Source organism: Botryllus schlosseri, chromosome 9 (assembly GCF_051294905.1).
Source record: "Botryllus schlosseri isolate E-star chromosome 9, Bs_hap1, whole genome shotgun sequence".
NCBI lineage: Eukaryota > Metazoa > Chordata > Ascidiacea > Stolidobranchia > Styelidae > Botryllus > Botryllus schlosseri.
The window spans coordinates 26,146,011-26,172,197 of NC_137244.1; the positions used below are offsets into that span (position 1 = coordinate 26,146,011).

General features: G+C 39.3%; 2 protein-coding genes across 3 annotated transcripts; both read right to left on the reverse strand.

Moving 5' to 3' along the window:
- Nucleotides 1–516: 516 nt before the first annotated feature.
- LOC145445801 (tuftelin-interacting protein 11-like) lies at nt 517–18,883 on the reverse strand. The gene is made up of 17 exons (XM_080323945.1): nt 18,692–18,883; nt 18,087–18,236; nt 17,249–17,409; nt 15,489–15,688; nt 14,530–14,732; nt 12,083–12,245; nt 10,469–10,579; nt 10,311–10,412; nt 9,139–9,227; nt 8,987–9,077; nt 7,761–7,946; nt 6,854–6,969; nt 6,429–6,580; nt 5,252–5,508; nt 3,174–3,254; nt 2,162–2,331; nt 517–849 (listed from the first exon to the last, which is right to left on the reverse strand). The coding sequence occupies exons 1-17, from the start codon at nt 18,874–18,876 to the stop codon at nt 741–743; spliced, it is 2,526 nt and encodes an 841-aa protein (XP_080180071.1). The 5' UTR covers nt 18,877–18,883; the 3' UTR covers nt 517–740.
- A 38-nt stretch (nt 18,884–18,921) lies between these two features.
- On the reverse strand, nt 18,922–22,300 carry LOC145445797 (uncharacterized). Of its 2 annotated transcripts, none has more exons than XM_080323941.1 (5): nt 21,826–22,300; nt 21,665–21,739; nt 21,503–21,607; nt 21,237–21,438; nt 18,922–20,241 (listed from the first exon to the last, which is right to left on the reverse strand). In XM_080323941.1, the coding sequence occupies exons 1-4, from the start codon at nt 22,271–22,273 to the stop codon at nt 21,239–21,241; spliced, it is 828 nt and encodes a 275-aa protein (XP_080180067.1). In that variant the 5' UTR covers nt 22,274–22,300; the 3' UTR covers nt 18,922–20,241; nt 21,237–21,238. The 2 variants fall into 2 exon arrangements, with proteins under 2 accessions (XP_080180067.1, XP_080180066.1); XM_080323940.1 differs by having other exon boundaries at nt 21,237–21,441.
- Nucleotides 22,301–26,187: the final 3,887 nt, after the last annotated feature.

Here is a 26,187-nt window from a genome sequence, read left to right on the forward strand (position 1 = left end):
ATTCATCATCGAGGCCAAGACGGGTTCAACTTAGTTATGTGCAACTCTTGACTGATATCAAAGGTCTCGCGTTGGCGATGTTCAAAAATACTTTTTTTTCAAATTTTATGTGCTAATACTGTTAGGTTGCCTAAAAAAACATGCACATCAATTTCAACGACTAGAAGTGAAGTTATTATTGTACAAAACTTTGGATTCATTCAATTAAAATGTAATTTCTTCAAATTTTATTGGCCACTACAAGAAATTGTTAGGTTGTCTGAAAAACCGATGCGCAGCAAATTTGGCTCAATTCCAACACGTAGAGGCGAAGTTATTGATTTTCAAAATTTAGGATTTCAGATTTATTATTAAGTATTTACGAGTCGGGTCTCATTTTGTACTCTAAAATCCAGCTGAAATTCACGTCATTCCTTAATATTGCATAACAACACCAACTTTTGTAAACAACTCTCTGTAGAAGCAGAATACTTCCTGATGAAATAGGCTGCTGAATCCTAGCATGTACAACCCACAAAACTTGACAAATGTCTTGCAAAAAAACAATCATTGATACGTTCACGTTCACACGCAGTCAAATCCATCGCTTCAAGTCGTGATATTCATTTCCCTTGCATACACCAAGCTGGAAAGCAGGCTTCACCGCCATCTTCTGCTATTGCATATCCAGGAAGAGCTTCGCATTGGGCCAGTCCCCACATCATACAAATAACGTCATATTTGTACGGACGGTGTTGATGCTACGTTGTTGCGCGGTCAAGAGCAGCCGGCAATGCCACAGGTATATATTTATCACCTTCCTTTACAAAGATGACATTTCTATCAATATACACGAGCCTTGTTCCCAGTCTGAAAACAGTGAAATTATTGACATTAGAAGCGAAATATTACCGGTTAAAATACTAGGTACCGATAAAAATGCGTATCGCGTTATATTAGAATTAGTATTACTAAATTTGCAACAACTTGGAAATTGATTTAAATTCCGAATTAAAAAAAAGAGCTCAATTCTAACTAGCAGATGTGAAGCTACAGGGGTTTGAAAGTTTAGAATTTAATTTAAAAATCGTTTCAAAACATTTCGTAAATTATTGACATTAGAAGCGAAATATTACCGGTTAAAATACTAGGTACCGATAAAAATGCATATCGCGTTATATTAGAATTAGTATTACTAAATTTGCAACAACTTGGAAATTGATTTAAATTCCGAATTAAAAAAAAGAGCTCAATTCTAACTAGCAGATGTGAAGCTACAGGGGTTTGAAAGTTTAGAATTTAATTTAAAAATCGTTTCAAAACATTTCGCAAATTATTGACATTAGAAGCGAAATATTACCGGTTAATATACTAGGTACCGATAAAAATGCATATCGCGTTATATTAGAATTAGTATTACTAAATTTGCAACAACTTGGAAATTGATTTAAATTCCGAATTAAAAAAAAGAGCTCAATTCTAACTAGCAGATGTGAAGCTACAGGGGTTTGAAAGTTTAGAATTTAATTTAAAAATCGTTTCAAAACATTTCGCAAATTATTGACATTAGAAGCGAAATATTACCGGTTAAAATACTAGGTACCGATAAAAATGCATATCGCGTTATATTAGAATTAGTATTACTAAATTTGCAACAACTTGGAAATTGATTTAAATTCCGAATTAAAAAAAAGAGCCCAATTCTAACTAGCAGATGTGAAGCTACAGGGGTTTGAAAGTTTAGAATTTAATTTAAAAATCGTTTCAAAACATTTCGCAAATTTCACTGTCAACCCCACGAAATTGTTAAACTGTGTAAAATGACGATGCATAACAATTTTGCTCAATTTCAACCGGAAGAAGCCAAGTTACTGCAGTCGAAAATTTTGGATTTGAAAAAATAGCATTGACGGTGGGTAATCATCGAATTATTATTGAAAAACGTCGCTTCTACGGGTTGGAATTGCATGATATTTACTCTGCATCGTTTTTGTACATAACTGAAGAATTTTATGGGGTAAAGGGTAAGCCAACTTCTGTAGCTTCACATCTACTAATTGGAATTGAGCCAAATTTGGCATGCAACGTATTTTTAACCAACCCTACTGGACAGTCCAAAAAGTACAACACATCCAGCCATAAAGTCAAAGGCGCAATTTGCAGCGAATAATCACTACCACACCTGTAGATGGTCTTGCCATCTGGGTTTTGTCTCAGAGGCACAAAAAGTATTCCCCTCTCCTCGGCCTTATGCTGCACGAGCTCTTTGAAATTGGAGGGCAGTGACGATATCTGAACGGACTGAGAGAGAGGATGTCTTGGTCTGGAGGCTTGAGGATGAATCTCTTCGGGCTGAAAAAGTAAGAAGAAGGGTGAAGACGGTCATTATCAAAGGAAATTGAAATTACGCAATGCGTGTAATCAAATAATTCAAATGCTCAAATTATGTTGAATAATGTAATGCTAGTATTAACATAAATCTTTACAACCTGACAAACCACAAATTTCCACAACAATCTATTCTACAACTACTCAGCTAACACATTACTGTAGAATGCCGGGTTCCGGCACGCAGAAAATGAACTGCTTCTCAGAGGTACAGAACTTCAATACACAATTGAATAGTATATTCATATTGAAATGAGCCCGAATATATTCGGCTAACACTCGTCAGGGGTAATCGTCAGCAGCTCGTGGAGAATTGGAAAGAAAATTGTTTATCAACAATTGTAACACAAAATATGACGTCGCAAGCATGAAATTTCGAGCCGCGATTTTTTGACGACTCGAGTCAATGTTTTAAATGCAAAAATGACTTGACTTGTACTCGAGTCAAAACTATAAAAGTGAGATTGACTCGTGACTCGGAACCTTGTGACTTGGTTACAACCCTGACGAGAGAGCGCTTCCTCTCAATGTGCTATTATTAGATGGTTCACAAGCTTCTTCAGTAGGCACAGACTGACTCGGCGTATTTCGATAAAAGTCGACAGATTTCGTGTTGTCACGTTGTTCACACTTTCATTTGGGTGCCTTGGAGTCGACTTTTATCAAAATACGCAAACCAAGTCTGTGCCTACAGAAGGAGTTCGCGTACCATCTGAAAATAGTACATTGAGATTAAGCTAAATCTGAATTCTGCTGTGTCAATCCAGTATGCCACGGGCATCCAATCTGCGGTAACGATATCTTACCACGTCCTCCGCTTCCTGGTAGTTTGTTGGCCGTCCCGACACGGCACGATTCATCATCTCCAACGCCTGCTTGAAGCGATCCTGAAGAGATTTGAATAAAAATAAATACCGCGAACGGATGTTCCAGTTACAGACTAGTCAGTAGGCTTAGCTTAGTCTTAGGTTTGGCCTAAAAGCCGAAAGCTGTTGGAAATGGAACTAGTTTGAAGTCATAACCAGTAAGTAGTCTAGTGCAAGTCGGCAAAACCTACTTGAGTACTCAGAAAAGAAGAAATACTTTGAGTACAAGTGAGCAAAACCTATTGGAGCACTTATAAGCGATTGCGCATTAGGGCTGTTAAAAAATGACGCCTTTTCCAAATTTTACAGGCTACTTGATAAAATTGCTGGGTTGCGTACAAAAACGCTGCACACCAATTTTGGTTCAATTCCAACCTATAGAAGTATTGCTATATGGGAAAAAGTTTTCGATTTATTCAATAATTATTCAAAATAAAATAAAACTTTTTCAAATTTTACCGTCTACCCCAGTGGTTTCTAACCTTTATCGACTCCTCGCCCCTTATCAATCTCGAAACAAATTTTCGCCCCCCATATTTACAGACCCGAAAAAGCGGACATATAATCGGGAAATCTATTCACCTAACTCGGATCGCTGGTGATTTTACTAAAAAAGGCCATTCGTCCGAGGCGGTAGGTGCTCGGAAAACCGGTTCCCTCGTCTACTTTCAGTTGAGTTGACCTTTTTTTTCGCGTCATGCGCAGAATACGCAGAATAAGCCTTCTTGACATGCATTTTTTACCGTGTTAATGATCTCATTGGTCGTTCTAACATTCTCGCCCCTCTGTTTCTAAAAATCGCCCACTGGGGGGGGGGGGGATATCGCCCACGTTGGGAGCCACTGGTCTACCCTATCAAATTGTTAGGTTGTCAGTAAAACCGAATCACAACAGATTTGGCCAACCCGAAGAAGCAAAGTTACTGATGTTCAAAATTTGGGATTTCAAATCACAGTATTTACGGTGGGTAGTTCTATAACAAATAATTAAAGAATTTGCCACCGTAAACACTATTTTTCAAAATCCCAAATTTGATACTCCAACAGCTTCGCTTCTACGGGTTTGAATTGAGCCAAAATTTGTTCTACATCGTTTTTCAAGCAACCTAACAATTTTATCAAGCAGCCAAGCAAATTTGCAAATAAAAATTACTTTTTGAACAGCCCCAATTAGGGTTGGGACTTCGGGATCAGATTTGAAATCCCGGGATTTTCGCTTCTCAATCCCGGGATTAGAAAAGTAGTAAAATACACATACAAGCTTCACAAACAACATTTATTCCTTGTAATATTGACGCAAAACCTGAAAGCATCAAGAGTATCATCGCTCAGACCAGGGGTCTCAAACTTAAATTTGTTTGCAGGCCAATTTCGTAGTTTCTGATGACGCGGCGGGCCGCAGCGTCAAATAGGGTTATATTCTGTAATCCCGATTAGGTGTTATTTGACGGACCTTGCAAACTGGCATTCCATACACATTGTGAAAATGTGATTCACTATTGGAATAATCACGTTTACCAAAAAAAAGTAATATTTTTAAATATTTTACTAAAAATATTGTTGTGTTTGGCATAATTTGGCGAAAGAATAAGTTAGAGACAGTTAGACATCATGCGAGATGACAAATGCATCATGTTATCGTAAAAGCTGTCGCGTTATAACTTCACAGCTAGCGGGCATTTGGCCTAGTGATTCAGGTTTTGGAGTGGTTTTGGATTGAATTTTAAGTTCTCAAATCCAAAATAAGATATTTTCCAGTTAAATATTGTCGAATACTTGAAAATTCAAAATGCCGACGCGGGCCGCGTGTTTGAGACCACTGTTTTAGGCAATCAGCCGAGTTTGTGACACTGCTTTATTACCAAAATCAGTGATATGGCGTTTCGTAAGCCTTGGTTGATGCTGTTTACAAATCCCGGGATTTCATTGGGAGTAATCCCGGGATCGGGATTTCCCGGGGTCCCAACGCTAGCCCCAATGACCACCTTGATCATAGAGGCAAGGAGAATTCGACCCCACCTTGACAAACGAGTTGGCCATAACCCCTCTCGGCATGGACTGCTTCCATCCCGTGTACCATTCCGCCACTTCGTCGTAATCCACAGATGCGGAATTGAGCCACGAGCTCAAGGCGCGCAGCCACTTGGGGAAGAAGAGCGTTTCCAGGATGGACACCAGCGAAGGCTGTGGTATCAGGCCCTCCCACTCCATGACGCATGTGAAGTCGGCCAGCGATTGGTCGTGCGGGTTTACGATAAAGTCTTTCATACATTTCTCTGGATGCAAATGATATTAAATCATACTGAAGAGCCAGTGAACAAAAGTAATATATGACGAGGTGGTCAGTAATCAATAACGAAGTAATTCTACACAGGGTTGCAACGACTCGAGTCATTTTTTCAAACGTTTAAAATGACTTGACTAGAGTCAATTTAAATATTGACTCGGCCTGTATTCGAGACATTGTGCATGACGCGAACCAGGTTATATGACTCAAGACCAAAGATGGCCACAGTCCGGTTCAGGAGCCGGATTTCAATGATTTTTTACCTGGCTGGACTGGATCCGGATTTTGAATTTGGGGTGACGGTCGGATTTTAGCCGGATTTTTTGCTGCGATATGATTAATTAGCATTGTTCTGGCAGGATTTTTTCGGATTCTGAACTGGACAATCACCAGCCGGATTTTTCCGGACTCTGAATTTCCCATTGCCAGCCGGATCCGGATCCCGAAATTTTGGAATCCGCCCATCTTTGCTCAAGACTAGGACGACAAAGACCCACATTTCATTGTAATTTCGAATAGTAAAGATTCCACATGATTGGTATTTCGTCCTGATACTTGGAAAATAGGGCCAGAAACGATTAGGACTGAGTAAAATCACGATATTATGAACGCAAGCCATTCTAAATCCCTCGAGCAGATTTTAAAAAACGTGGGTTAAACTTTAAACTGAACCAAGTGACTTGGACTCAACTCAAGTCAAAACTTGGACTGGACTCGGTGGTGAATTAAAAATGACTCGATACTATTTTTCCACTGTGGAAGACGTTAGTGAAAATGACAATCTCTGAAGTCGTGAAAACTCTTGGCATTGTCACAAACCGCAATGAAATGGATAAGGTTGGAAAAAACCCAAATTATCTTTTGCCCAGCACTGATAATGACGGGCGCATTAGCAACACGAGTTCATACCCAATTTCGGAACGATATTCTTGATCATGAAAGCGTCCCAGCTGCCGCGCACGAATACTTCGTGCCACGGTTCCAGAATGACCTTGGCGGAAGGGTCCCGGGGGTGCCACATTTGCAACGCGCTGCCCAGCTTGTGCCTAATCGGCCCGTACCTGGAAAAAAAAAGTAGCCACTGTTGGAATCTGTTGCGTATCATTTTTTCGGACAACGTAACAATTTCATGGCGAAGCTGATAAAAGCTGAATATTTAAAATATAAAATTTTATATTTAATCCAAAATTTCAAAACTGCAATAGCTTCGTGATTACAGATTGGAATGGATTGAAATTTGGTGTACATCGTTCTTTCAGGCAACCAAGATTTAGAAAAAAAAATTTTCAACAACCCAATATTTAGTTACAAAAACAGTGTATACGAACACTTACAGCGGAACAAGCTTATCTTGAAGCAGCGGCAGCCATGGATGAATCCAGGAATGCAAAGGCACGGGATCGGTCAACGGGTTCCAACTTTCCACTTCTTGTTGAAGCCGAGGCAGTATCTGAGATATCAAAAATGTCACATATACAAGCGTATCAAACTACACAATATACAAAAAAGCAGGGCTGCAATGACTCGACTCAAGTCGCCATTTTTGGTCGACTCGACTTCATATGAGTCAATTTGTGCATTGACTCGACTTGTACTCGAGTCATTGCACGTGACTCGGCACATTCTATAGGTCTTATTCAAGTCTCGTACGTATCAGGACTGATAGCCTACTCGAAAGGGGCCTGAAAACTGGGATTTAGGTTGGCTAAAAATACGTTGCACAACAAATACGTCTCGATTACAACAAGTAGATGTGAAAGCACAGGAGTTTGAAATTTTTTTAGTTTTTTTCCAAATTTTACTGTCAACCCCATGAAATCGTTAAGTTGTCTAAAATAATGGTGCTTAACAATTTTTGCTCACTTGCAACCAGTAGAAGCGAAGTTACTGCAGTTGAAAATTTCGGACTCACAAAAATAGCCTGGACGGTGGGTAATCCCGGAATTATAAATGAAAAACTCAAATGACTTTGATTCTACGGGTTGGAATTGCGTCAAATTGTGTTGAAACAACAATTTCATTGGGTTGACAGCATAATTTGAAAAAAATATCAAAATTTTCAAATTCCTGTGCATTCACATATACTTGTTGTAATCGAGACATATTTGGTGTGCAACGTTTTTTTAGCCAACCCAACAATTTTATCTAATAGAAGCAAAAATCTGAAAAAAAAATTATTTTTGAACAACCCAACCGCATAAGTCTCGGCCCATAAATTCAACCTCAGGATCTAATACTAACCAATTGCCCAGTCACGTTCTCAAAAACCCACGAGGGCAAAAGCGGCATCCAGTTTTCGATCAGTTCGACCATGGCGTCGCACTTCCTGGGGTCCCATTCCAACACCGCGGACCGAATCTTGGGCATCCAGACGTTCCACAGCAAGTACTGGTACATGTCATCACTGCCGCACCCTGAATCCGTGTCCTGCAGTATGAAATCAAATTAAGTGAAGGCAGAATTTTTGTTCCAACCTACCAATACGAATGTAATATTATATGTGGATTGGAGCAGACACTTGGACAACTAGATAATTCTACTTGTTTAATTAAGACAAATTAGAATGAAATGCCAAATCTAATTTACGCAATGTTTCTATGGCCGCATTTTAATTCTAATCTAATTTCTGGTTTCCTGAAAATGCTACAGCAGAACTGTATAGTGTAAAACGAGCCAGGCTTGCTGTAAAGACATTCACCATTCTCTTGCTACGGTAATCAACTCTAATTTGATAACAGAACTTTCAGAGATTTTTCAAATTTAGTAATTCTAATTTCAAAATTCAGAAAAAACTGCGTAGCTTAATTCTAATTCTAATCTAATTCGGGAAAAAAAAGTACAGCTATAATTCTAATCCTAATATAATTTGGGAAAGATTCAAATTTTCTGGTTGCCCAACTCAGTTTGCTAGATTCTATGATGCTCTCAAATGTCGAATTTTGTTCAAAATGTGCTTTTAGCTTTCGCATATATCGAGTATTAAAAGGGCGGTAATTTACTCGAGTCATTTTCTTAAATAAGGAATATAACTCGACTTGAGGTAATTTGTGTAGTGACTCGACTTGTACTCGAGCCATCACGCATGACTCGGTCGGCCAAGACAGGCATTTTGTCAGACTCGGAAAAATAGTAACCTACCACATTATTTGTATTTCGTCTATCGGTCCTGGAATTCGTGACATAGGGCCAGAAACTGTGTAAAGTGAGTAAAATTGGTATATTAAGAACGCGAGTCATTCAATATCACCCAAACATAGTTTAGAAGTGAGTTGAACAGGACTTGAACTCAAAAATGAACAGAGAACAGACAATGACTTGGGCTTGAACCTTTATTCTCGGACTTGATGGTGAATTGAAAATGACTCGACTTGACTCGAGTCAAGACTATAAAGTAGAATAATTTGTCACTCGGGAACTTGTGACTTGGTTACAACCCTGCTAAAGGATAATAATGTGTCATGCCACACCCTTTTATACGACGATTCATCGAGTTCAAGCAACGTCTTCCATCTTCTCATCTCGGAAACCCCGTACGACCGACTTTCCAAAGGTTTCCAGCTGAAAAAAACATCACTCTCCAGTCACAACTTGGGTGGACGGCGCACAACGCAAGACCTACTCTGAGAAATATTCGCGGATTTGCGGCAGAACGAAGCCAACGGCCAAATCCGATAATTCCAACATTTTATATTCGGCAAAGTACGTTTCCTGTGAATCAAACGGAAACATGTCAGGAGAGGACGTTCACACTTTCATTTGGGTGGCTTGGAGTCAAATTTTATCAAAATACGCAAACAAAGTCTGTGCCTATATATGGAGTTCACGTACCATCGAAAAAAGATCTCTATTCGCCATGAATATTATCAATATCATGCCGGCGAAGTCATATTTTGTGATACGATTGTTGATATACGATGTTCTTTCCAATTCTATACTAGTTGCTGGCGATTACCCCTGACGAGTGTCAGCCGAAAATATCCGGGTTCATTTCAATATCAATATACTATTATTCAATGTTAGTTTTCCAAATTAAATAAGAATGATCTCTGCACAGTTTTTTCCAAATTAGATTAGAATTTAATGATAGCTACAGTTTTTATTCCAAATTAGAATAGAATTTAATGATAGCTACACAGTTTTTTTCAAATTAGAATAAAATTAGAATGATAGCTACACAGCTTTTATCCCAAATTAGATTTAATGATAGCTCAGGGTTGTAATTACTCGAGTCATGACTTGACTCGAGTCACTGTTTTCTGATGACTCGACTCGAGTCATTTCTTCAAAATACCGAAATGACTCGACTCGAGTCAATCTGTTTATTGAACCAAGTCATATGACTCGAGACTCAGACGGCCAACACCCACATTTCATTGTAATCTCGAAGAATAGTAAAGTAACCACACCATTGGGATTTCGTCTATTGGTACTGGTACTTGTAAATGCGGTCAGAAACTGCTAAAAGTTACGAAATTATATATTATAAATGCGAACGATTCGATATCACCAAACAGAGTTATAAAAAGTGGGTTTAACAAGACTTTAACTGGAAACTGAGCAGTCAACACCACGTCTTAGACACGACCCTCTGGTCGCTGACTTGGACTCGGACTTGACTCGGTGATGAATTGAAAATGACTCGACTTGACTCGAGTCAAAACTATGAGAGTTGTGACTCGGAGCCTTGTGACTTGGTTTCAGCCATGTGATAGCTACACAGTTTTTTCCAAATTAGATTAGAATTATATTACCAGGATTTCGGTGTAATTAGTCTAATTCTAGTCTGCTCACTTGAAGCTGCGCAAAAGTCTCGGCCAGTTGGTCCAGAATAGATTCGCAGCCGATCCCAGACTGAGATTGCTCCTCGCACTGTTCGACAATTCTCAACAAAGTCTGCGGAGACGAACAGGAATTAGCTGGCGTACGCGGCAAATCAACACGTTCCGTGCCTGCAGTTTTAAAATTTCTTTCTCTTCCGCCTGCAAAGTCTCTTTCAGCTTTTCGCGCTGATGACGCAACGATACGACGCGGTCTTTTTCGTAATCGAGCTGACGATCGTTCTGCAAGGATTGGAAGCGGGGTTGAACAGCTAGAATATTTTCAGCTTTTCCCGATCAGATTAGAATAATAGCTACAGTTTTTGCCAGATTACATTATAGCTTAATCAATACAATGTCCATTGTATAATAATATTTATTAACGGCACACCAAAGGGATTTTAACAGATTTAAAAGCAAAACCAAAAAGGCAAAGTATTACACAACAATCAAAATCACAAACCATGAAATTCGCATTGTACCAATGGCAACAATAACAAACTATCAAGTATACAGACATACGGTACTATAGTAGCAACGCAATTCGTAAATAAACAGTTACACGCACGAATATATTATATTATTTATATATTATATATTACTTATATATTATATATATATATATATTGCATTGAAAGCTATATTCAAGTTCGGTACCACGAACCAGCTATTCAAATTACATTAGAATCAGAATTTCAACTACCGTAATTTTCCATGCATAAGGCGCAAAATTTTACCGATTTTTCGCCCTAAAATAGGGGGGTCATATTATACATGGGTGCAACAAGCCTTGAAAAATATCTCCCTCGATAAAAAACTTGAAATCACACCTTTCTTCATGTTTGTTTCCAGCCATCGCGCCCAGTAATTCGTATTATCAGTGTAAAGCGCTGCCAATTAACGAGCAGCGCAGCACAGCACACGTCTTCTGCTGAGAGTTGGTTTGCCGTTTGTACGCGAGCAAAATTAGGTCATTGAGCGCGTGCACGCAAGCATTGCTGCACGCACGCGCGGCTATCCTCGCTACTCCATCGCGCCAACAAAAGGCCTCAACAATCGCGTCGCCAGCCTCACAGGCTTAGGCTGCTATCTACCTATCGTTTAGAGACAATGCCGTTAATTGTATTATGATTAGCGATGATTATGTCATGATTGATGAACATTGCAAAACAGAACGAAATCGTATGCTAAACACAGCTTTTCGTGTACTGCGAATGCAGGGTCCGGACTGTACATGGGTACAGGCTTTTTCCCAGTAAATTGCATGCCATTTTCAGGGTGCGTAGTATACTTGGAAAATTACGGTATAGTTTTTTTATTTTTCAAACTGGATTAAAAGTAAAATTTTAGCTACACAGTTTTTTATCCAAATTAGATCAATTAGATTAGAATTACAATTATAGCTAATATTTCAAAATTAGATTAAAATCAGAATTTTAGCTACATACTTTTTTTTTCAAATTTGATTATAATTAGAATTGTCGCTAGTTTTTTTGCAAATTAGATTGCAATTAGAATTATAGTTAGCTTTATACAAATAAGACAACAATTATAATTATAGCTACAGTTTTTTTACAAATTGAATTACCATTATAGCTACAGAATTATGCCCAAATTATAGTAGAATTATACCTGCAGTTTATTTCCAAATTGGATTAGAATTAGAATGATCGAATAGGAAAAACTAGTAATTGAATTAAATCTCGAACTAACATTTGGGACACGCAATTCTAAACACTCGCTCACATGCAATATTTTCTGTTCCGTTTGCTCGATCAAAGTGTCGAGGTTGTGCTCCAGTTCGGGGCAAGTGAATCTTTCTCTGCCATCGGCACGTCGATCGTAGCTGGTGTCATCATCGCTACTAGAACCAGAATCACCCCCCTGACGGCCCGAAATGGCGTGATACCTGAGCGAAAAGATGCAATTAACCGCTGCAGACTTGGACAACTAGATAATTCTAGTAGTCTAATTACACTAATTAAAGCGAAATGCGGATAATCCAATTATAATCTAATTAGTGAAATGTTTTTATGCTCCCATTTCAATTCTAACCTAATCTCCAGTTTTTCTGAAAATTCTACAGGAAGACTGGTTTCAGGTCCGTTCGAAGCTTGCACCAAATATAACGTCGAAATTTCATGCCGGTGTCATCATGTTTTATGATACGATTGTTGATGTACCATGTTCTATTCCAATTTTTACTAGTTGGTGACGATTACCCCTGACGAATGTCAGCCGAAAATATTCGGGTTCATTTCAATATGAACGTTAGGGGTGTTCAAGAATGACTTTTTATCTCAAATTCTACTGGCTACTTTGTAAAATTGTTAGGTTACCTAATTGAAGCCTGCACACCAAATTTGGTTCAATTCCAACCAGTATCCGCATTGCTACAGGAGAAGAAAGTTTTTCATTTATTATAAAAAAAATGAATAAAAAAAATTACTGGTGCAAATTGAGCAAAATTTGGTGTGCAGGCTTGAATTAGGTAACCTAACAATTTTATCAAGTAGCCAGTAGAACATGAGAGAAAAAATCATTTTTGAACACACCTAATGAGCATACTATTCAATTGTATATTGAAGTTCTGTACCTTCAAGAAGCTCTTCAAATCTACTTGAGTACTCCCAAAGTGTGTAGAAGTATTCCATTAGTGAGATCATCGTTATCTATGTCAGAACACCATTTAACCCTTTGCGACCGGCGGTCCAGTATACTGGACCGCGATTGTTTAACACGGATGAGTCGTTATTTATTCTAAGATAGCTCGACCTGCATTACTTTCTAAACTGTAACAATCGATTTATATGGATAGTTATTATGAATACGCATACATACGACCATGTACAACCTATTATAGCAATGTATATCCTGCTTGAAATGCAGATTGAACACGCAAAAACGTTTCCCGCAAAATTGAATTTGTAATGATGTTCGCGTGTATGAACGCCGGGAATATAAACCATTGTATCTTCCGTTCTAGACGTCATATAACCAATTAGAGTTATCTTGTATGACTTGTTGTTGGTCATACTATTCCATGAAAGTCCTTATATCGAAGATTAGCACATAGAGATGTTTCAAATCGACGTGAAAGAAAGCAATACCTTATTACGTGAAAATCATGGCTGCGTAAGTTCATCCGACTCGTTGCGGCTTCAAGCAGATGTACAATTGCTTCAGGCAATTGCAAATTGTACAAATGGTTGGCCATTATCCTGGCACATTCATCAATATCCCTATCATGGGGTTTAGTATTGTATAACTAAGCCGACACCAGCCCTAACACTACACAAATAAGCGTGAGAGTTAGGCTATTTTGGTACCAGAGCCTGTAAAAACAAGATCATATAGAGGCAGTTATATATCGGTTTAGATGGCACACGAAGTTACTGTTGGCTTCTTTGACTACTGTTGATCATACACGGAACATTAGCCGTTACAGTTCAAATTGGTGTGAAATAAAGCAATAATGTATCACATGAAATGACTTCTCGAGCGTATAAATGGGCACTGGGCAGTGTCGAATAAGCCAATATGTGTATACTTACGAATCCGTTATGCAGTTGCAAGTTACATATAACAAGCCACTGGGGTTGATACCACTTCAATAGCATGGAGATATATAAAATAGTTACTATGCTATGTAGAATTGGAAGTGAATTGCCTTCCGCGACATTACGCGATTACGTAATCGATTACTCATCGGCGGCGGCCGCGTGATTCGTGCTATCATGTCTACCTTTCCAAGATCGTAGCGCTGGGCTATGAAGCGCTATAGTAGCGTGAAATGTCTCGTTGGAACGTAGAGATTCATGCGAAACGCAATCAGGTGGTCATATATCAAGAGAGTGCCTAACTATGACGTCAGGAGATATAGAAGAACAAAATTGTATTTTATTTTCAAGAAATCGAGAACATTTTCTCACACACCGCTATTCCCTCTGGCGTCTGAGCCGTAAGAGTATCTCAGACCGCTAGGCGGCTACTTCAGGTTCACGGCAATATATTGGGCATCGATTTAAGCCATGTGGATGACATTTTATCGTCTTTTTTGTGGATGCAGTAAAATTTTGGTCAGTAGGCCGACCGATAAGAAAGGGTTAAAGCAGGATTGGTATGGCAATATTATGTTTCTAGTTCAAGTAGAAAACCCCCGGAAATAAGGGAGAAACGAAAATCGAAGTTACCCAGAAAAAACTTTCTGCTCGCGTCTCGTCATGTCGATTACTTTCACGTTAGCAAGACAGCTGGACTGCGGTGTTGGGGCTACGGATGGGTCTCTCTTTTTCTTGACTTTGGTTCCCGATTTTTTCAGCTCCTCGACCGTTTTATAAACGTATTTTTTCTCTGTCTTCTCCTTGCCGTCTTTTCTCCATTTTGAAATTTGTTCCTAAAATCAAATACGAACTCACGTGTATCAGGAACAATACTTGAAAAATAGGCCCAGAAACTGTATCTTGTCTGTTTGAACAGCCATGCTTAGAGTGAGAAATATGAGTATATCATCTATGCGAGACCTTCGATATCACCCAAGACTCCCACAGAAGTGAGTTGAACCCAGGGTTGTAACCAAGTCACAAGGCTCCGACTCAAGTCCGATTCCAAGTCATTGAGCAAAGGTTCGAGTCCGAGTCATGGCATCATGACTCGAGTCCGTGTCCAAGTCATTGTGTTGACTGCTCAGCTTCCAGTTAAAGTCTTGTTAAACCCACTTTTTATAACTCTGTTTGATGATATCGAATGGTTCGCATTTATAATATACCAATTTTCCTCACTTTTGTTAGTTTCTGGTCGCATTTTCAAGTACCAGTACCAATAGACGAACTCCCAATAGGGTGGTAATACTTTACTACTTTTCGAAATTACAATGAAACGTCGCTCTTGGCCGTCCGAGTCTCGAGTCATATGACTTGGTTCGAGTCATGCGTACTGACTCGAGTCCAAGTGGAGTCAATACTCGAGTCGAGTCATTTCCACATTTTGGGAAAATGACTCAAGTCAAGTCATGACTCGAGCCATTACAATACTGGTTGAACCTGTCTTGAACTCGATACTAAGATTGACTTGTGACTTGGAACCTTGCGACTTGGTCACAACAATGCCCAGCCCTACTGACCACCCCCTTCTGACTATTCCTACAGAATACCTTAATATCTTTCTCTTCTTCCCCCTCGGGGTCTTGTAACGGGAAATGGATGAACGACTGCTTCGTTCTCTCGCTGCCCGCAGCCCCGAGACCCGCTTTTCTCGTTCTCTTCACGGCTTCGATCGGGTTGACAATACCCTGATTGTCGCGTCCCAGCCCCTTGCCCATTCTGTAACCCATCTTTTGCATCAGCCTCATACCTGGAATAATATATAAGCAACTTCACAACGACAAAATATCCAGCTTATCCAAATCAGATTAGAATTACAGCTACACACTGCAAGTTTTTACCAAATCACATCAGATCAAAGCTTGGCTCGTTTCATACGATACAGCTCTTCTGTAGCATTTTCAGGAAAACCAGAAATTGGATAAGAATCAAAATTATAGCATAAAAACATTTCACAATTTGTAATACATTACGGGCACTTTGTTAATTCTAATTAGACAGTCTCAGAGGTTCCCTGGAGGTCAATATACACTAGGGGTGCTCAAAAATGACTGTTTTCTAAAATTTCACTGGCTACTTGATAAAATTGTTAGGTTACCTAATTCAAGCCTGCACACCAAATTTGGTTCAATTCCAGCCAATAGCCGCATTGCTACAGAAGAAATTTTCTATTCATTATATCAAAATAAATAATAGAAAATTTCAAAATTTTCTTTTGACCCTATGAAAGTGTTAGGTTGTCTGTGGAAACGATGTTCACCAAATTTGGTTCACTTCCAACCAGTGGAAGCGGAGTTATTGCCATCGAAAAATTTGGATTATTAATAAAATAGTATTTACGGTGACCAATTCCTTAACTATTTATTACCGGTCTGCCCACCATAAAAACTATTTTATCCAAATTTTTCAACTACAATGACTCCGCTTCCACTGGCTGGAATTCAGCCAAATTTGGTGAACATCATTTCTATGGATAACCTAACACTGTGATGGGGCGAACAGAAATTTTTGAAATTTCTGTAAATTTATATTTATATAATAAATAGAAACTTCCTTCTCCTGTAGCAATGCGGCTACTGGCTGGAATTGAACCAAATTTGGTGAGCAGGCTTGAATTAGATAACCTAACAATTTTATCAAGTAACCAGTACAATTTGAGAAAAAAAATCATTTTTCAACACCCCTAGTGTGTATTGACCTGTTTTAGTGGCCCGTTGTGTGCAGTGTCGTGTTTGGGGAGGTCATTCTGAATGCCAATTCTATCTCCAATATTTAGGTGGCGATTATTGTTCCTCCATAGTCTCATGATTATTCGCATTGATCATGGTAACTACCGAATATATTGGATGTTTTAGTGCATCACGTTTAGTTTTAGTTCCTTGAGTCTTCGTTCTGCTAATAAAAACCAAACTTACGTTGAGGTCGTAATTACGTTTACGGTAGAATATTAATTTCCGACGTTTGCAATCAAGCAATCGGTGTTAGGCTGTTACGTTTTTAAACCGTGCAATACGACAGCGTTTTAGACGGTGAAGACTCGCATTTCACGCTGGTCCCGAAATGGATAGCCCAAATCACTGATTTGAAATAAATATTCATTATACTGTTTTTGCTTTGCGTGAAAATCATATTTCAATGGTTTTGTTGTTGAAGCACGCTTCATTTGTGACGCCATAGTTCTATATTAGATCAGATGTAGGCCTATTACATTTTGTGGGTCAGCAAAAATTTGGGGTTCCCTGAATGTTCAGATTAGCGTACGGGTTACCCAGTCTATTGAAGGTTTAAAACCACTGGGTTGCGACCTTACCGATTCCTTTCGTGTGTCTTTCGAAGGACCCGAATTGCGAGGACATTTTTTCTTTCATCTTTACTTTGGCTGTCAAACTGTACGAGTGTCCTGGACCGGCAGCAGCCGATGACATTTTGGTCTTGCTCTTGGCAGGATGGACCTGTGGCGGCTTTGGATCGCTGCAAAAAATCACAATTTGGTCTGGTTATTAACAGGGTTACACGTAATTGTAATATCAATATGAATAATATAAATGACCCCAAATATTTTAGGCTGACACTTGTTAGGGGTGATCGCCAGCAACTAGTACATAACTGGAAAGAAAGTTGTATATCAATAATAGTATCACCAAATATGATTTCATCTGCAGGAAAATTTGAGTTATTTTTTTGAAGCATTCTCGTTTTAAAAAAAAACAACCCCCCCCTTTCTTTAAATATCCCCAGTTTTTTCTCGACGGGCTACGCCCCTGCTGGAAGGTATTTAAAAATATTGAAACTGTCATTCGATAGTACATTGAACTTCAGTATAGAAGTGATTATATATTAATATCGACATATACGGTACCCGAAAAGTTTCGGTCAACAATCATCAGGTGTGATCATCAGCAACTAGTGGAGAATTCAAAAGAAAATTGTATACATCAACAATCACCAAATAGGAATATACAACATTCCTTTTAACTCACGACTGGTTGATCCCGATTACCCCTGACCAATGTCAGCCGCAAACATTCAGGTTTACTCCAAAAGTATGTTTGAGGAAACTGCTTCGAATATTGAGCGATGTGATATTTACGGCTGCTTCTTTGACCACATAAATTTAGAGTGAATAATAATTAAAAGATCAACTTTACATATTCGGGGTGACTTTCCCGGACATTTCTTCTTCAAAATTATCCATATTCTCCTCCTCGTCAGTGTCGTACTGACGCTTACGATCACTGCCCTCTTTTACCCCGCCACTTATAAATGTGACCGGGGCGCTGTAGTCTTTTGATTTCTTACTGCAAAAGGTAATAGACGAGGTATAAAAATCGCAAGGCAATATTTCTCGTATTTTTTAGTTTATAGATAAGCGGGGACTAGCAGACTTTCTTTTCAGAACAATATGATAATCGGTAATCATTCGTCCACATGAACACGTCAATATGTATGGTGTTTCACGTGATCATCAAGTGTGTTCTTCAAGAAATTCGAGATACGTACATTAGGGTTGTTTAAAAATAACTCTTTACTGCAAAATCGACTGGGTCTACATTAAATGTTGGGTTGGCTAAAAAATGCTGTAGGCCTACACCAAATTTGGCTTGATTAAAACCTGAAATCGCACAGTTATTGGTGTTCAAAATTTTCAACTGAAAAAATAATATCTACGGTGGGTAGTTCTATAATAATAATAAAAATCTGCTTGAACTAAGTGGAAGTGGTTCATGACTGACCAGCTCTGCGGAAAAATTACCTGAAATTCTTTTCCGATTGCGTGGCCCATATTCCGTAAAGAGCCTGCTCCTTCGTTTGACGGAATTGAGGTCTGTCGGGATTGAATTCGTTCATTAAATCCTCGTTTGTGATGTCAAACTCTTCGACTTCATCTTCGTCGCTGTTGGCAAACATAGCGGCCGCTTTTCTTCTGTATGCAGCCATGTTCGATATAATTCCTATTGTCCACAACTTGAACTATATTATGTACTGAGAAGCACAGTACTCAATAAATTAATGGTAAACAGCACCATAGATTCGAATAAATGTCACTGTTAGATGAGTTGAACAGTTTGTACATGTAATCATGGTCGTAATGAATCGACGCGAGTCACAAATTTTTGTTGACTCGACTTGACTCACTTTGTGTAATGACATGACTTGTTCTCGAGTCATCGGGCATGACTCGAATCAAGTCATATGGCTCAAGACACTATAATATGACTTGATTCAAGTCTTGTGTATTGGGAGCGATGCTCAAAAAATCAGCTCAGAAAATGTCTTTCATCTGTTTGAAATCAACATTATCATGAGTATATTATGAATGCGAGGCCTTCAATATCACCCATGAGTATCACAGAAGTGACTTGGACTGGACTTGAACTCGATAATTAACAGGGAATGCTATAATCGCCCGCGCATAGAGATGCGTGCCAAAAATTGAACAATGCTTTGGGGTGATAGAACAAAGATTCCGTGTTCTACGAATCCCGCTAAGAACAAAATTGCACAGCAGCGTCACAACAATAATAGCAATTGCGTGTTTACATAACGTAACAACCGTTGCCCGAAGACGATGACGTGGAGCAGAGTATTCAGAAAACAATAGTTTGTCCAGATGGGCGGTCAGAGACATCTTCGTTGAAAACTACTTTAAACAGCTTCTTGTAGGTACAGAACTTCAATATACAGTTGAATAGTATATTCATAAAGAAATGAACCCGAATATTTTCGGCTGACACTCGTCAGGGGTTATCATCAGCAACTAGTAGAGAATTCAAAAGAACAGATTCTATCAACAAACTACTTTAGTAGGGCCTATATATCAGGGTTGTAATGACTCGACTCGAGTCTCGTTTTTTTGGTGACTCGAGACATTTTTTCGAATGCATAAAATGACGCTATATCCATTGAGTAATTTCGCTGCCAGTTATAGCGAGCACATTGTAGCAAAAAATGCTCCACCATTTCAGTCGCGCGTCGTGTCGTTCCAAGACCATCGTCGTGATAACCTATTTGACGCAACGGCAGGCCGTTCAGTTTACAATGCCCATGCCCAGCCAGAAGTCGTATCATTATCGAGGATTTTTTTCTTATGAGTCCCAGTGGCGGCAATATCCCGTGTGAGTCATGTATTCTCTTGCAGGATCCAATAGCCACAACTTTGTTTATCCATTTTAAGGGACTTTGTTCTTTGAAAATTGTTTTAGCTTCTTGTCAGGATATCTCTGATTATTCGCCAAGTTGGAGACGGCACAACTTATTTTGCGAGTTTATCGGCAGAATCATGAAATCCAACTCCACGGTTACCTGGAATCCAAAGAAATGCAATATTTATTCCAGCACTATCCAGATCTCTGCAAAATTTAGAAATATTTGACCAGAGCATAAACCAGCGTCGTAATGACTCGATTCATCAGAAAATCGTGACTCACTGACTCAGACGGCCAAGACTGACATTTCACTGTAATTCCGAAGAATAGTAAAGTAACTACACTATTGGGATTTCTTCTATTGGTACTGGTACTTGAAAATGCGACAAGAAACTGCTAAAAGTTAGGAAAATTAGTCTAATATAAATGTGAACCACTCGATATTACCAAGAGTTATAACAAGTGGATTTAAGAAGACTTCAACTGGAAACTGAGCAGTCAACACAATGACTTGGATTCGAGTCATAATACCATGACTCAGACTAGGTGGTGAATTGAAAATGACTCGACTTGACTCGAGGCAAAACAATAAAAGTGAGATTGGCTTGTGACTCGGAGCCTTGTGACTTGGTCACAACACTGGTATAAACATTGCTGATATTACCAGTTTTCAAAATAGTTAGGCCACTCAATGATCTGATAGAATTGCGATTCAGGAGGTCTGTGTGGATCCTCTCGGTGCACGGCATCAATCAGCGAATTTGTGTTTTGACTCGACTTGTAGGCCTACTCGAGTCATTGTGCATGACTCGAACTTTGAAGAATGGTAAAGTCACCATATGATTGGTATTTCGTGTATCAGTCTTGATATTTGGAAGATAGGGCCAGAAACTGAGGAAAATTACGATATTATGAATGTGAGCCATTCTATATCACCCGAGCAAGAGTTGAAATAAGTGGGTTGAAGCAGATTGAACTCAAAACTGAACAGTGAACAAGATGACTTGGACTCGGGTCACAAAACTATGACTCGGACTCAACCACCTACTCACTGACATGGACTTGACTTAGTGGTGAATTGAGAACGACTTGACTTGACTAGAGTCAAACTATAAAAGAAACAACAACAGAAACAGGAACTTGGGGCATTACTGTTAGCCAGTTTTCAATTTCATTTTGTAGCATGTTATCTTCAACTGAAGCGCTTGTTTCGTTAATGCGCTTTCTTCTTCCTTCAACTTCATCTCCCGTTTTCTTATTTCAAATTTTTGCTTCATAGCTTTTATCTTTTCTGCCAAATATTCGTCATGCAGAACTTCAGATTTGTTCCTTTTGGGAGGTTGCTCAGCGCTGTCTTCTGTTCAAAGAACAATATTGGATTAAAGGGACTTGTTGATCTGATGCAGTCGATATTTCACCGGAATGAAAGCTGCCATTTCTCTTTGATCTCCTTCCAGAACGGACGGGAGTCGATGAAGAATGTCTTGTGACCGGCGATTCCGTACGGACCGAATGGATAACGTCTTTAAAAAGTAATCGCTGCCATTATAACAAATATGATACCACATTACACTACCTACAAGATTCTTCTTCACCATCGATATTATCTTGATCGAGGCAATGATCGCTCGGGTGAATCGGACTGGGAACAACCACTGAAAAACACATGTAAATAATACATTGCTGGAAATCAGTGCGAATATGATTGTGTGCAATTATATAATGCAATTTTTACACTCACAGCATAATGCTTCCGTCTTCGGACCACCCCCCGTATTCCTCTTATAGCTTTTAACCCTTGCCCCGTCGCATTTCGCCCTGGTTCTCATGTTCATACAACATTTTTTTAGAGATCTTTGACTCCTGATCGTTTCCAGCCCGCTGGAATTAAACTTCTCCGTAATTCTCTCCCACGCTCTGTGCTTCGCAATAGTGGAATATTTGTCGTTTTTTTTATTTTCGACTTCCGGGTTCTCTGCTACCAACTCCGACAGCAACTCTTTCTCTTGTGGAGTAAAATTAGGTTCCCTCGTTGCTGGAACAGCACGCATTGTTATTGTTATATTATCGCTCGTGAATCTGTAATCTGTATATGATAGCAATTTACGCCGTTGCAAATCGCTATATGCTCTGATAATATAACATTGTGCCCTGTGGTCAATTGCTATAATAGTATCGTAGATTGGCATAATTGGCCATTCCCTTTATTGTGCGGCAAAATAGAGACCAATGTTTTCAACCTTTTTGTCTTCGCTGCCCCTTTTTGGACTGCCACGTACCCCAGAGGACCCAGTCAAGTTTTTTTTTCAAAGTTAGCTTAAATAACGTGCAACTGTCATCTGTCTGGTGCAAATATTAACTGTAGGCTTGTGAGAAACAGTCACAAAATGACTTTTCGTGAAGATAACATGATAAGTATATGTATAGAAAATTGGGTAATAGACTTTGATTATTTTTAAGCGAATTTTGCAGCTGGCATTTATTGTCTTGAAAATCCGCGTAGGGGCACTCAGCAGACAAGTTAACGTTACTTTATGGTTACCAGAACTTCAAGTATATAGTTCATGATCTCTACTCTTGAACTGGGGTCTCAAGACTATGACTCCACCCTTTGCTCCCTGAGTTGAAAATGAGTCGAGTGTCGAGTCAATGTAAAAGTAAAGAAAGAGAACTACCGTAGCGACTCGGAACTTTGTGACTTGGTTACTTACAATCCTGATTCATGATATAGTCATGTTATTATATGCTCCTTCACAGGGTTGTAGTTGTAATGACTCGAGTCATGACTCGACTCGAGTCCGACTCGAGTCACGTTTTTCAGATGACTCGACTTGACTCGAGTCATTTTCTCAAAATATGGAAATGACTTGACTCGAGTCAATTTGTGTATTGACTCGACTTGGACTCGAGTCATTGCGCATGACTCGAACCAAGTCATATGACTTGAGACTCAGAAGGCCAAGACCGACGTTTCATTGTAATTTCGAGGAATAGTTACGTAATCACACTATTGGGATTTCGTCTATTGGTACTGGTACTTGAAAATGCGTCCAGAAACTGCTTGAAATGACGAAAATTATAATATTATAAATGCGAACCATTCAATATCACCAAACAGAGTTATATAAAGTGAATTTAACAAGCCTTTAATTGGAAATTGGGCAGTCAACACAATGACTTGGACTCGACTCGAGTCATAATACCATGACTCGGACTCGAGTCATAATACCATGACTCGGACTCGACCCTCTACTCGGTGACTTGGACTCGGACTTGACTCGGTGGTGAATTGAAAATGACTCGACTTGACTCGAGTCAAAACTATAAAACTGAGATTGACTTGTGACTCGGAGCCTTGTGACTTGGTTACATTACAACCCTGCTCCTTCATAAAATTTATGCTCCAAGATCTATTATTGTGGTGATTCAATATATTTTCTCTCCCTCAATCTCGTCGTTACAGTGATGCAGCGCTGCTGTACTTGCGGATTACGGCTCCTCCTCCTCCTCAGCGTACGACGTCATATCGCAGTTTTGATCGGAAAAGGGGTACCGTTACAGAACCTCATTATATACATGAATATATCACTCAAATGAATAGTCTTTACGGCACTGATTATACATCTCAATTGACAATTGGCATACAGCCGGCCTAACCACTGACCACTGAGTTGTGAGCTATATAAACATATAATCGTAACATATAATGCACTAATGCAGTCTGCACTCTGCATTGCACGCACGAATGTTGTTTCAGTTTGGCAAACACTAAACAGCGGACCAAGCGGAACTGCGGAGTGCGGACCCAAAGCCACTCGACTGCGACAGTAACTTGTAACAGTCACTTCGTGATTTAAGTGATTTTGCGTCTGTCTGTACAGTCATGATCTGTTTGTAAAACCTATCAATCAAAAAATAAAAAACAATTATTAGTACTTGGTAGCAGACATAACAAATTGGAAACAATGTCGCTGCTATACAACATCATAAAGCCAAATTTATCAAAATACACCAGTCAAGACTGTGTCAACAAAGAAGTTCGTGTACTATCTAAAAATAGTACATTGAACTATAGAAATTAAACATGGAACGGCAACGACCTATTTTGCAGCTTCGCTGGCTATCTTCCCGAGTGCAGAAATTACTGAATCTGGTCTTGATCGAAAGCTACTGTTGCACCGATTCCAAAAAATATAAATTAAAATATGATCAGGCACTGATCCACCTAGAATCTGCCCTCCAAGTCTGAAATATCGGCATTGTTCGAACAATCGGAGAGTCGCAACGGGTCATCGTTATGGCCATTGTGTTGCGGTTACCCGATTGTAGACAGGGCCGCGGTTTCAAAAAGATCAACATCGAAAAGAACTGTGACATCGGGCAGTCGAGGTTGAGGAGGAGCGCAACTACGTGCCGTTCGACATCCTCCTATCTGTTCATGACATCGCATTGTGTCTTATCGCATTGTACATTGTGTGTGACTTGTTCAGTGTATCAGTTCTTCTGTGGTCATTGCATCGAATATTTCAATGACTTCTTTACCTCGGAATCACAAGCGCACGTCGTCTAAATATCATATGATCGACCGAAAAGATCATCGCTCTATCAAATATGCCGGACCTGACGTGTGGAACAGTATCGCGCCGGCCATCCGACAGTCGACAAGCATATCCACATTAAAGTCGAAATACAAGCATTTAATACTATATAAATACTGGTCCATCCTCAAGATTATGGGACCACGACCTGACCTATCGATCTCGCCTTCCATTACACGCCACCCCATTTTTTTGTCGCTTGATTTTTTCTATACGATCTTTTTTTTACTTTTCGTTCAGTGTGCATGCCTCCTCTTTACATCGCCTAGGTCAAATTTGGCGTCTGATTCCAAAGACTACGACAAGTCGCTTCGACACCGTCCTATCTTCTTTTTTTATCGCATTTTTGTGGTGTATTGAACGGATAATAATTGCTAATAATTCATAAATCATACTAGCTATCTCATATTGTTTCATTATTATCTCGGTGTATGAATATAACATATTTCGACTGCTGTTATCGCGTTCACCTATGTGAATATTTTGGCATCCATTTCCTGATATATTTGAATTGATGCTCTTTTTTAGCAGAGGCGATATGGAACGCCCTGCGCCCTCTCGCGGTTCATTCACTTATAAGATATAATAATAATCGTTGAGTTATACTTTTCATCTGAACAAGTCACACACAATGTACAATGCGATAAGACACAATGCGATGTCATGAACAGATAGCAGGATGTCGAACGACACGCATCAGAAGCGATCCTTTTAATCTATCATCAATCTCGGCCGAGAGTGCCCGATGTCACAGTTCTTTTTCGATGTTGATTTTTTTGAAGCCGCGGCCCTGTCTACTAGTTCTTTCCATTGCTTGTGAGTGGTTTCTTTCATCGGGTCTTTTTCTGGGCTTTTTTGTCGCAATAAGAACGACAACGGCGGGTGAAGAGGAGCCCGGATAAACCTCCGACGGGAATCGAACCAGATCTGCCAGTAGGCGCTTAACATCACATCCATCGCCCATGTCTGTATATCACGTGACTTATATCTTTCTTCTCGCTACCACGACTTACCATTTATTAGCCCGTGTAATTGAATTGTATGGCAGACTCATTTGCCATATCCTAGGCTTACCATATTTTGGAAATCTAAAAAGAGGGCACTTTTTCAGAAATTTGAGACTTGCAAAACCGGAGAAGAATTCTCAAAAATCGGTGAATTTTTCCCACTTCGTGATCGGTTGACTAAAAAAAAGGTCAACTTTTCGCTCAGTGCTCAAATCACCGTTTTTCACTCTGAAATACCCACCGGAGCGTCATGCACTTCTGTACTAATTTACGACATATCACTCGCATTTTGCTCTAAATGTGACCTAAATTTTCCAAAGAGGGCAAAAGGGCGTCCTCCGAGGACACTTTCAAAAAAGTCAAAAAAGAGGACAAATCCTCTTAAAAGAGGACGTATGGTAACCCTACCATATCCTATATAGTATATACTGTATATTCCATACATATTCGACCAATATATCTGTCTGAAGCAATAATACTGTCGTTGCATTCACGTTG